The sequence below is a fragment of the Urocampus carinirostris genome, chromosome 2 (assembly GCF_059441175.1).
Source record: "Urocampus carinirostris isolate Australia breed hairy pipefish chromosome 2, RoL_Ucar_1.0, whole genome shotgun sequence".
Lineage (NCBI taxonomy): Eukaryota > Metazoa > Chordata > Actinopteri > Syngnathiformes > Syngnathidae > Urocampus > Urocampus carinirostris.
Genome location: NC_142350.1, coordinates 28,970,001 through 28,982,939, shown reverse-complemented (window position 1 = coordinate 28,982,939; position 12,939 = coordinate 28,970,001). Strand labels below are relative to the sequence as shown.

General features: G+C 36.7%; 1 protein-coding gene across 1 annotated transcript in view; it reads left to right on the top strand.

Moving 5' to 3' along the window:
• lars2 (leucyl-tRNA synthetase 2, mitochondrial) overlaps window positions 1-12,939 on the top strand; it is a 53,709-nt gene that overhangs the window by 3,186 nt on the left and 37,584 nt on the right. Inside the window, exons 2-3 of the mRNA XM_088326134.1 lie at window positions 2,056-2,278; window positions 5,869-6,000. Coding sequence (XP_088182260.1) covers window positions 2,066-2,278; window positions 5,869-6,000 — 345 coding nt within the window. The 5' untranslated portion in view covers window positions 2,056-2,065. The remainder of the gene's footprint in view (window positions 1-2,055; window positions 2,279-5,868; window positions 6,001-12,939) is intronic.

The following is a 12,939-nucleotide window of genomic DNA, read 5'->3' as shown; positions in this document are numbered from 1 at the left end:
ACAGAATACATCGCCATCTAGTGGTAAAATAACAGACACTGTCTCTTTAACGTTCATATTGGGCAGGGGTCTCAAATTATCATTTTGAGGGCTGCAATTGGCCCCCGGGCCACAATATTGAGAACCCTGTTCTACAGTGTCAGTGTGGCGATAATAGTCTTGTTTGCTCACAATACAAAAGCATATTAAACTGAGTCTTCTGGTTTTCTATGTAAATAATTTTTAAGACTTGACTTTCTTAGGAAGCATACAACTAATCAACAGTTTACTAGTTACGTTGTAAAAATATATATTTTACCTTAAGTAAGCTATCTCTGTCCCTTCCATTTCTTGGATTCCACCAACCTGATGAGTGTTTGGTTCCCGTGTCCTTTTATGAGTGGACACTTCAACGCTGCACAGCATTCAAACCCTTGTCATGCCCACTGCCAGTAACCTTGAATCGGTTCTTTAAAATCACTAAGGGAAAAAAAAGTTCATCTCTAGTCTTAGCTCAGCGACATGGCCCAAAAATAGAATATTTAATTTATCATTAAATCAGTGAATGATTATGGTTTTCTATCGTTGTTTAACAATACCTCCACCACCCAGCATTCATTTTTTTTAATGAAATATGCATTATGAAGTTTTCAGCCAATGATAACTGATTTTAATGCAAATGTAACACTTGTAGCTCATGAAAAAGCTGCTCATACTTGTGAATAACTTGCTTGAATGTATAATAGTATAATTAGCAGTTAGTAAAAATTGTTTGATAATCAATAACAGCTCCAGGTTATTCAAATTCAATTTATCAATTCCTACCATGGATTTCCAGATTAATTCAATTTTATAATGTTCTACTTTTAAATAAATGAATTAATTAAAAATAATTCCATCCTCAAATTCATTGTAAACTGTCACTCTAACATGTATACGTTTGTACGGGTGCTTAAAATCCTTGAAAATGCTAGAGTTTTAATATTGTGTTTTAAAGTCAGGAAAGTGCTTGAATTTTGGCTGAAGTGGTTAAAAATGCTTGAAATTGTTGCCGTTGTCGTGTTTCTTGGCAGAGTAACTCATTAGACCACACAATAAAGGAAGACAATTTATAAATAAAAAAAGTGTGTGAAAATGCAGCGACAAGCCTTGTCATTATGGTGTTGTCATGTGAAGCATCACCACCTACTGGTCGCACAGATGGACAAAACATTTTGCACCACACTGTTATTAGTAATTTCATATGTTTTACAGGGGATCTCCGGAGAAATGCATGAAATATAAATTGAAACATTTAAAGACTTTACTTTTTTTTTTTTTTTTTTATAAAATACGAAACAATTTTACCTTTTTACGCACTGATTGGATTTAAAGTCGAACAACAACACAAAATTCTGAAAATGCAAAACAATAACATAAAAATTAAAAATACTAACTTTTCAAAGCTATAATGAATGATGAAATGCAAAAAATACTACTTACAATTCTAATTTAACCAATCTAGACACAAATCCTCTGAAAAAAAGCAAAAATATAAATTAAAATAGGTAAAACATAAGGCAAAAGATCATAAGTCTCTTAGATTGAAGGATTGAGTGCACTCTGCTTTGAAGCAATCAATGTCATTAAAATGAGTCAAAATTCTGCTTGTTTTTCTCTTTTTTTTTATACATACAGTACCTTTTGTTTTTTCCATATTGAACTCAATTGTTACCAAACACCTATAGAGCCCTTTCTGTGCTTGTAAACAAATGTGACGTATTGAAGCTGTGCGTGCATTGTTAAAACAGAATAGCAGAATTCATGTCAGTTTATAGCAGCCATTGACACAAAACGATTGTAGATCTTAAAAGGGACACAAGCAATATTGCACAAAGTATTTGCTAGCAGCAAGATGGGGACTATATTTTAGTTATCAAAGCCAACAAAAAAAAGTATGTTTGATAGGCGCTGGATTTCTTCCTTTGCAGGTACTGGAAAAATTGAAAATTTGCCTTAAAAGTGCCTGAATTTGAAAAGGGTGTTGGAACCCTGTGAATGCTAATTCACATCCTACGTGTTTGTTTTCTGTGGCAGAGTCATAATAATGTTGAGGATTCGGATACTTCCACATCCTAGTGGTCAAACCAGGGCCGCTTTCCTGAGTCTTGTCCTCCGCCAGCTTTCTCCCGCTATCCGCACCCTGTTCAGTGAGACTGGCGTGTGGGAGAAGGACTATCGGGCTGAGAACCGGTCCAGAGTAGAGCAATGGTGGCACCCAAAGATCATGGCGCAGTGGCGCAAGGACTCACTGCAGAAGGTACAGCCTTTTCCTGCACATCCATACTCCCTTGTTAGCATGTCAAAATACCAGGGTTACCTGTGATAAATATGAAAAAAGACTGACATGATGTGTAAAAAGGGTTCCTGCAGATCCTTAAAGTCCCCAAAGGCATTGAATTCATTATTCTCCAAAAATGCCTTGGTTTGCATTAGAATTTCTAATGTCTTAAAAATGTGAACACATAAGTAAGATTTATATTTGTTTGAAATAGAAATATTTAGTAACATTTATTAATAGTCTTTTTTAATAATTCACCGATTTTACTTTTGAAGCAACATCACTTGACCGCATTAACAGAAATATCAAAACGGTGATGTGGTTTCAGTTGGTCCTTTCAAAGCAGATGCATGTCATACGTCTACCCACAATACACTTAGCGACTTCGGACAGCGACGTTTACTTTAAGCCAATAGGAGTTGTACGTTTAATGAGAAGTGGCTGTCCGACGAACGTTTTTCGCCAGGGCTAAAAGCTGTGCCATGTAATGTGTACGAGGCACAATGTATTTCATGCAAGAAATACGTGTTTTTTTGTTTTGTTTGCTTCAATTGTGTTTTTTGTCAATTTTATCTTAAATTTGATTTCAAAAGGCATAAAAAAAGTCTTAAAAATTCTTGCATTTTACTTGCCTTAAGCCGTAGGAACCCACATATGCTCCTGCACTTGTCAGAACATTGGTCCTGTATACAAAAGTTAAACTGTTGAAATGCAAATAACACAAGCAAGTTTTTTGTACTTTGAGAAAAGTGGCTGGCTGTGATGAAAAATACATCTGTTTTTGCTGCTACACTGCACAATTTCTCTTTTTAAAGCCCAAAATCGGCCATGGACCTCAAAGGTGTAAAGGGAACTATAAGCTAACTTAGCTAATATAGATACATACAGCATTTGTTATAAGGTCTGTAAAAGGATTTTAATTTTTCGGGGCTCCTCTTTTGGTCAAATATGGCACTTTTAACATTTTAGGTTGCCTACTCCTGCCCCAGTGTGTTCAGTGTGTCCATTAGACAGTACTGTATTGTATAATGCAAATGAAAACCAGTGCCACAGAGCACAGTGCAGCAGATGGATGCCAGACAAACATGGCGGGGACCACTAGGTAGCGATTCCACTATGTAAAAAAAGAAAAACAGATTTATTGGTCTATGAAGTTTTAAAGAAATTAACAGTGGTTTTGGGACAAAATTCAGGCAAAAATATACAATTTCCCTTCCTGTGTGTTTCAACTTACTCAGTGTACTTGTAGTGATTATTTCATTTGGGGACAAAACTTAAAAGTTCAACCTTTCAAAAGAAACCAAAACCTTCCAAATCCAGAACGGTTCAACAACAGTATTCAATTTATTTTGGGTATGTTCTGGACTGGAAGTTAAAGTGAATTTTACAGGATTGATAAGGGGTTCATTTAACACGATTGATTTTATTTTTTCCTTCATGAAATAAAAACATAAACCTGAAAGCTCCCTATACATTACAAGATTGTTAAATGTTTCCTTTAAATTAGTTGATGAAGCAATAATTGGCCATTCACCTAAATGATGCTTCACTATAACCCGGCGTCCGTGGCTGATTATACATCCTAATGGTCTAATGGCGCAGGGCAGAGACAGTGATGAAGTGTGCTCGTGACAGCTCCGGTCCTAATTAATTTATTGAAAAATTCATGGCTCGGGTTTCCTGTAATCACGTATAGCTTGATGTATCTGGCACTTAGTCCGTTGCCACGGCAACAGTGTTGCGACTGTAAACCATCCATTCAAGGGGCAGTGCCACTGGATTGCTTCTGAAATGACAATCCATGTGCGCCGGAATAACAAAGTGTAGAGTAAATTGCGTTAAATTACATTAATTTAATTCGGTGGTTACCTAATCGGCCAGCAGGTAGGGCTCCTGGTTTCCCACCCCAATGAATTCGACATTACCTCCATATTGTCTCCAGCATTCATAATAAAGGAAGCAATGCTCTGAACGCATTTTCATTTTAGCTTTAAATTATCGCTTTTTCGGTTCATTGATATAGATAATGACTCATTCCAGAAGGAAAATAATAGAGACACACAAATAATCCACTTGTTTAATACTAACAAAGTACATTTATTTACATGACAAGGGAGAATTGAATCACATAAAAGAATAAAAGGACATTGTCGACACTAGCCCTTGCAGTCTTAGAAAATGGGAACGGGGAAAGAAATTCGGTAGCAACAGTGAAATCATTGATCCATAAACGGTGTTAAAACACTCAACTTACTACACAAGTCATTGATGAGATATTGCTCTTTGTTTTCACTCGGGTCAACGCGCATTCTTTGTACAAACGTGCAAGTTATTTTTATATTGAATATCAGGGCTCTTAAACTCAATTGACTTGGGGGCCGCTGGGGTCTGGATCAGAGTGGACTGTATCTGGTTTTCCTAAAGAAAACCTCTGAGAAAATTTTCAGCTGTTCTCAACAATATCTAAATATTGATACACAGAATAAGACTGAATATGAAAATCAATTAATAATGAATAAATAAATCCAAATTGTGTGTGATATGCAGTTGCATGAAAGGGACAGCATGTATTATTTGACCACGAGATGTCACAGTATTTTGTAGTGCAACCAAAAACGAGTGTTGGAAAACACAAGGAAGAATACAGACTATGAAGAATCAGTGACCAAGAAGCACCACTTTGATTCTCGTGTTTCCCTAAGCCATTCACAAAAAAGAGGAAAAAAAAGAAAAAGGGGAATAAGGAAAGAAAAAAAATGAGAAAAAGAAAATAAAAGAAGAGAAGAACGTGAAAAAATGAGGAAAAAAGAAAAAGGGGGGAAAAGAAAAAATGTTTTTTAGGCGCCCTTAGCAGAAAAAAACCATGCACCCCAAGCAGCAAGATAACAGATTATTAGCTCATGTTACGTAAAATATATGATGAGTTTGAGTACTTAAAAACGTGCATTGTTCATGCATTTTTGCTTACATTTTAAATAAATATATATTTTTATTGTCTGTTTTTTTTAACTTCAATAATACACAGTACCTTTAAACTTTCATATTAAAGTGGGGGACCTCATACTGTCATCCTGCAGGCGGCTGTTGGCCCCTGGGCCGCAGATCCCTGTTGGATATCATGCAACAGACTACAGTAGAGGAAGGATCGGGCGTAAAAAAATCTGGCCCTACCCTGGCTCGCAGGTATGAAAGCCCGAAGCAGCCCGAGCCCGACTAACAAACTTGATCTGAGGGCCCGAACCTGAGGCGATCCTGAATTTTCATATTTTGTTTTTTAATGTGGCTGACTCTACCCCCCCTGCCGCACGCCCGCTTTTCTGGGTCCAACAGTGCTGAGCGTGCATGCTACAAATAGAAAAAGAGAAAACAAGAACAATGGCCAGTGCATAGTAAATAAAAATTCAGCAAGAGAGAAAACCCAACGCGAACGTAATCATTGACATTTTAGGCAAGACCAGAATTTCTGGCGGGGTTCCGGCCTAAGATTTTACCTCTACAACAGACTATAACTGAAGTTTTTAGTCATCTTCTCACTATAGTCATAACTTTGGATGCTTTTTTTGTTCCAGGACCAGAACCAGGAGAAGTTTTATGTTCTTTCCATGTTCCCATACCCGTCGGGACGCCTGCACATGGGTCACGTGCGAGTTTACACCATTAGTGACGTGATTGCTCACTTCCAGAGAATGAGAGGCTATCAGGTTTGTCAGCTGATTTTCTTGGGGAAGGTTTCTTAGCTATCTTCACGTTTTTTGAAAAACAAAAATCAAAGAAACCAAATCCCTGAAAAGATTAATTGAGCTATCTATTTTTTTAAAGCTTCTTTGCTGGTGAACTGCCTATAAATTATGTTGGCATTGCCAGAAATTTGTACTCGATTTACATTTTGTTTTCATCTTATTTTAATAAAATTACTTGATTAGCTACTCATATAAAGAATCTAATACTTAAAATATGCGAATTGATTTTCCACGTCAGACAGCACTAATCATTCCAAGCGTTATTTTTCTAACAGTTGGAGTAATCATGAATTATTGGAAAGATTTGCTAAAAAATTGGTCTCTTTCTTCCCTCTTTCTTCACACTTTCTTCCTCTTTTTCTTTCTTTCTCTTTTTCGCGCTCTCGCTCTTGCTCTCTCGCTCTCTTCCGATTGGCATTTTGGAAAATTTGAACTGTCATTGATACGTGCTTTTGCTAGTTATATCTTTCTTCAAATAGGAAAAACTTAAAATGGATATGAGCTCCAAATATCGCTTATCAGCCTCCCTCTCAGCTAATAATCAGTATAAATATCAGTGTGGGGGAAAAATACAATTGAATCGATCCATTTCTAACACATAACATTTTCTTTATGAGCAGTCTCTGCTTGGCCATTTTTCTTAATGTCAAGTTAAGAAATAATGAACATTTAGAGGCATTGTGTGGCCTGAAAAGAGAATTTCTCAAAGTTCAGTCACTTAAGTATTTTTTTTTTTTCAAATGAACTTTGAAATACGTTTTTCATTATACAGTATCATAAAAATAATACACTTTTCATCATTTGGAGGGCACTCATTAACCCAAAATAAACTTGAAGCGTTTTAATAAGCCTTGCCTGAAATGTTCCTTAATATCCCTGCTGCAGCTCCCGGCAGATATGACTACAAAAATGTCAGAAAAGCTGAACTTTATTTGTTTTTTTATGAAAGGGCACTTGTAACTCTAGCAAGTGTGCACTGAATTTAACATGACTTTGAATATGATTGTATAACTTTTGCTTTCTGATTTATAAAAGCTTTTGCATTCATAATAGTTCTCTTGTTTTTTTTTTACTTGTCTTGAAAAGCTTATTCTTTTCTACAATTGATTGGTCGAGGAGAGTGACATTTATGTTGGAAAATCTTTTATGTATGTCATATCACCGAAGGTTTGTACATGTAGACGTTTTGGTATTCTTCTCTTGATCCATTTTCTAATTCACCTTACCGTTGAGGGGCTGGGTTCGTACGGGTGCTTGAAATCCTTGAAAATGATTGAATTTTAATGTTGTGTTTTTGAAATCAGGAAAATGCTTTGAATTGTTGCTGTTGCCATGTTTCTTGGCAGTTTTGACTCTATTGACCACACAATAAATGAAGAAAATGTTTCTTTAAAAAAGTGCATGAGAATGAAGCTCTGGTCACTTGTCATAATGGCGTTGCCACGTGAAGTGTCACCGCCTCTTCATGGTGGCACCCAATAGGACAAATGTATTTAGAAAACCAGCTTAATGGGCACGACACCCAAACAGCTGCTCAGATTTTTTTTAATGGTATATTATCAATAATAATAATAAGACATTATGCACTAAAATATTAAGTAGTTAGTAATTTCACATGTTTTTCACATGAAATATAAATTAAAACATTCAGATATCTACAAAAAGGTCAAATACAAAACAATTGCAGCTTTTTACACAGCAAACAGATTCAAGTCGCACAAAAACACAAAATCCCTGAAAATGCAAAATAATGAAATAAGAAATTAAAATATTAACTCTTCAGAGCTACAAATGTAAGAAAAATGCAAAAAAAAAACGAAAAACTATTTACCATTTTATCTTTACCTATTTAGAAACAAATCCTCTGAAAAACATGCAAAAAACATGAATCAAAATGAGTACAACAAAAAGCAAAAAAATCAGTCAAGTTTATTTGTATAGCCCTTAATCACAAGGATTCTCAAAGGGCTGCACAGACCATGGATTATTGCAAACCACAGACTATTATAACATCATCCCCTGAGCTAAAACCTACACGAGGGCCCGGAAAATCTCAAAAACCTCCAACATGAGGAAAAGAAACCTTGAAGGGATAGCACATGAGGTAATCCTCCTTCCAGGATGACCAGGCTGCAATGGATGTTGCAATAACAAATAATACACAAATATTGTCAACATGATATACAGTAATCCCTCGGTTATCGCGGTTAATGGGGACCGAGACCACCCGCGAAACCTGAAAATCCGCGACGTAGCGGCGCCCCTTCAAAAATGCTTAAAAAACGTATAAAGGTATACAGTATACCTCCTGCCATTAAACCGAGGTGATCGCTGGCATGATGGCAAGGAGTTATTGGGTGACTCATCCAGAACTCTTCACACTGGAACTGAATGTACCAAAACATGACCCACAAGAGTAGCCATGTCTTATATAATCAATTTACACGGATTAGGGCTGCGGCGAAACCACTACGAACCATTTATTATGATTGTATTGACCGCTCTTAACCACATGCAGCCATCGCAGTTTATTTCGCTTGTTAACACTACCGGTTACATATTGAAAATAAAAACAGTGAAAATGTGATATTTGATGAGTGTTGGTGAAGCGTTTTGGGAAACAAGATTTTAAAAAAGGGGTCTGTGTTCATTTTAATAAAAGTGAAAGAGCTACCTTCTGACAATAACAAAATACTTTAACTAGCTGCATCGAACGTCTTTTACACAAATACACGAAACCACACACAATTAGCCGTGTTTAGGTACTACAAACAACCGCTCGCTTTTGGTATAATAAAGTCAAACTTGAGATGAAATGTGACAGAAGAGAATATACTTATGTCGCGTCGCCGAGTTCCTCCTCGATAAACTGAGCACCACATAAGAAGGGGGTGAGGTGGGAGGAGTTGAAGGGGGGGAGCGAAGCGGTAACTCACCATGACTAAGCATTGTGTCAGGGCTTCTCCCTCCTCTTCACAATAAGAGTGTCCACACCGTGTCCTCAGTTGACATAAGCTCGCGCTCAATGGTGTCAAGTCAATAAATGCTTTTATTGAGAAGGTAAGGTATATTTTATAAAGTGGAACCGCGAACTAGCGAGGTTCCACTGTATAGGTCATTCATACGCTATAGAATATAAGTGTTTTTTAAACCTAGAGTTAAACACTTCCACTGAGGTTGCTGATCGAATCTCACAAGGCAATGTATTTCACAACACCGGGGCCCGAATGGAGAACGCTCTCGAACCTGCAGTTCTCTCCTTGGCTCTTGGGATCATTAGTTTATCAGCAGACTCTAAGATAAGTTTGAATGCACTCTGCTTCAGAGCAATTCTTCTGTTTTTACTACATGCAGTACTTTTTTTCTTTTTTGTCTTCCGTATTGAACTAAATTATTACCCAACACCTATAGAGCCCTTTCCGTGTTTGTAAACAAGTGTGACGTAGCCAAGCTGTGCAAGCAGTGTCAAGGCAGAATTCATGTCAGTTTATGGCAGCCCACTGACGTAAAAAGATTGTAGATCATAGGTAGGAACAGCTCCAAATAGCTCAAAGTATGCGCTAGCAGCAGGATAGCGACTTTATTTTAGTCAACCCCCAAAAAAAACCTTTTGATCACCGCGGGATTTCTTCCTTTGAAGATCCTGGATAATTTAAAAAAACTGTCTTGATTGCTTGAAAAGTTCGAGAATTTGAGCATGAAAAAAGGTGTACGAACCCTGAAAGGATCAATAACTTTTCAATTACTGAAAGGAATTAGATATCATGATGTGTGTGTTTTATATAGAACTTTAAATCTTTGAATTAGAGTACACATTATATGTAAGTGGATGAGATTCTCCCCGGTAAGACCTATTATAGTGGAGGTACTGTGAAAATAAAATCCATACGTTTGATGATCCTTAGCAGGCTGCCAGGGTTATTGACTCCATGCAGTGCAACAGTCAATGACTGTTAGTATTTCCATCCACTAAAGTGTAGGCGCTGATGAAAGAGTCAGTGCATCTCTAGACATCTTCATGACAACCATCCTTCAATTCCCCCCATGCCACCACCACATTCCCCGGTTTGACTCCCATAGGCATTACGAGACCCTAGGATGTCATTCCCTGAAGGATTTTAGATGATGTGCTGTCATTTGTAGAGGAGAAGAAAGAAAAAATATCTCTGGTTCCTCTACAAACGGTGATAACGTTTCACATGACTGGCAAATTACCTCCTGCACACAAACCTACGATCTCTCAGAAAAGTGAACCAGATTCCATTGTATCCACACAGTGTCTGCCCCCGGTTAATTAATGAAGGTACACACAGTAGACGGTCTCGCACTGTTGCTATTTCCAGCATGTTGGGTGCAATTCCTGTGGGCACGATGCATCGGCTAGTTTTCACTCAGAAAGAAAATGTCTGCTTTTCAGCAATCCCCATTATTCTTTGATGTTTCTGTAAAATTTGCATAAAATCCCAATCCAAAATGTACCCAAATTTAATTGAATGCTGTTCTTAAACTTTTTCGACAGTTTTGGTCTCTTTTGAAAGGTAGCACACTAAAGATTTGTCCCAAACTTAAACAACTACGGCAAGTGCTACTAAAATTTAGTAATCTGATTTGGAACACACAGAAATAGAAGGTTTTTATTCTCGCCTGTTTTTTATTTTTATTTTATGCAGATGAGGGTAGCATGGGTATCTTAGCTAGAAAACAGGTGAGACACTAGCTTGAAGCCCTACCAAGCACTATGTTAAATTTATCACAATCTGAAAAACTAAACATTGTATTTTACATTTTCTTAAGGGTAGGTGTAGGGGTTTCCAAAAATGTCTAGTTTGAGGCAACCAGTTTTACAGTGCATCCCTGCATAAGTCACAAAATATAGATTAAAATATTCACAAATCTACCCAAAAAATGTAAAAAAAAACAAAAACATTTTTTTTTACACTGAACAGATTTAAAGTTTGACAACAACAAAAATCCTTGAAAATGCATAACAATTAAATATGTCAAAAATGATAACTCTTCAGTGCTACAAATAAATGATAAAATGTTCCAAAAACCAACTATTTCCTTTTTTTTAAAATCAATTTAGACACATAGCTTCTGCAAAACATGCAAAAATATAAATTGAAATGAGTAAAACAAAAAGCAAAAGATCAGCAGTCTCTAAAATTGAAATATTGAATGCGCATTGATACGTAGCAATACGTTTCTTTAAAATGAATTCAAACTTGGCTCATTTTTCTGCTTTTTATACATACAGTACTTTCATTTTTTGTCTTGCATATTGAACGCCATTAAAACCCAACACCTATAGAGCCCTTTCAGTGTTTGTAAGCAAGTGTGATGTATTGAAGCTGCATGTGCATTCTTAATGCACAAGGGCAGAATTCATGTCAGTTTACAGCAGCCCATTGATAAAAAAAGTTGTGCGATTCTGTTCCTATCTATGATCTACAAAGTACGTGCTAGTAGCGACTTTGTTTTAGTCATCAAAGCCAAGAACAAAAATAACGTTCTTTTGATCGGCACTGGATGTCTTCATTTGAAGGTTCTGGAAAAAAAAATTGGCCATGACAGTGCTTTAAAAGTGCTTGAATTTGGCATTTTAAAAGTTGTACGAACAATGATTGCAGTTTGTGAAATGGTTTCAGTGTAAATAAATTGCACAACCACATATTTTCATTGTGACCAAGAAGGACTCGTGTATTTCTTGCTGCTGAAGCACTGAGTCAGATATCTTTGTCAGACTGACCCGACTTGCGGCATACTACAGCTGACAGATTTTGTCATTAACTTCACCTCCTCTGCAGCTCTCTCCACTGCCTCTTGTCATTCATTCTGGATTACGACTTCAGCAGTGAAAACTGGGACAGACGTGAATAATAACCACTCAAGCTATTAACAGGGAAATATTTTTTGCACTTCTGTTCAACAACCTTGAGCTCACTCAGACGACTGTTTCAATCAAACTGAGTTCGCCATCCAATAAACAAACAATAAAAGACTAATAAGGAATACTGTATTTTCTGGACTGTGGGTCACACCCAAATCCCCCAAATTGCCCAGAAATTTGAACATCGCCCTATTAACAGGTGTGGCTTATAAGCAGACAAAATTGAAAGTGCGTTACCATGTTTGTGCAATTATGGAACAGTCAATAAATTCTATCGCTGACCACAATTGCATGACATTGGTGGGGATCAAAATGGATAGCAATGGACCAATTACTAACCCTGGCCACCACTTGTTTGACCTGTTGCCCTCTGGTAGGGGATACAAAACCCTTAAAACCAGGACTAATTGGCTCAGAGACAGCTTCTTTCCCAGGGCCATCACCACCCTGAAGAAGCGCACAAAACTGTGAAAATATATCTTGCGACAATTTGAGGTTTATTTCTGTTTTTGGTGTTGCCAAATCAAACTCTTAAATAATATACACTACTGGACGAAACTGTCAAAAAAACATATTTATATATATCTATATATTTGCTGCTAATGTCTTTTACACTTTTAAAAATTGCACTATTGTTAAAATGCTCTATTTTTCATAGCATTATTTTTTTTTCCCAACTACTGCGTTGTAATTATTATTTTTGCCTATTTATCCGGACAGTCTTATCTTTTCTCTCTTCAAAGTCTTTATTACATGTTGGAGTACCATGTGTAATCTTGTTTCATACAATGTTTCTCAACATGGATATCAATGACATGGAAGACTTATTCTATTCTATTTTATTCTATTCTATTCTATTCTAACATTCTAATAGGAGTCAAACGCAGATCGCGGTGTGTAATGCGGCAGGTTCCATCCACGAGAACCCTAGGGATACAAACGGCACATAAAAAGGCATTAGGTCTTATCGTATTTTCACACTATTTTTTTTGTCACAGTACCATATATGA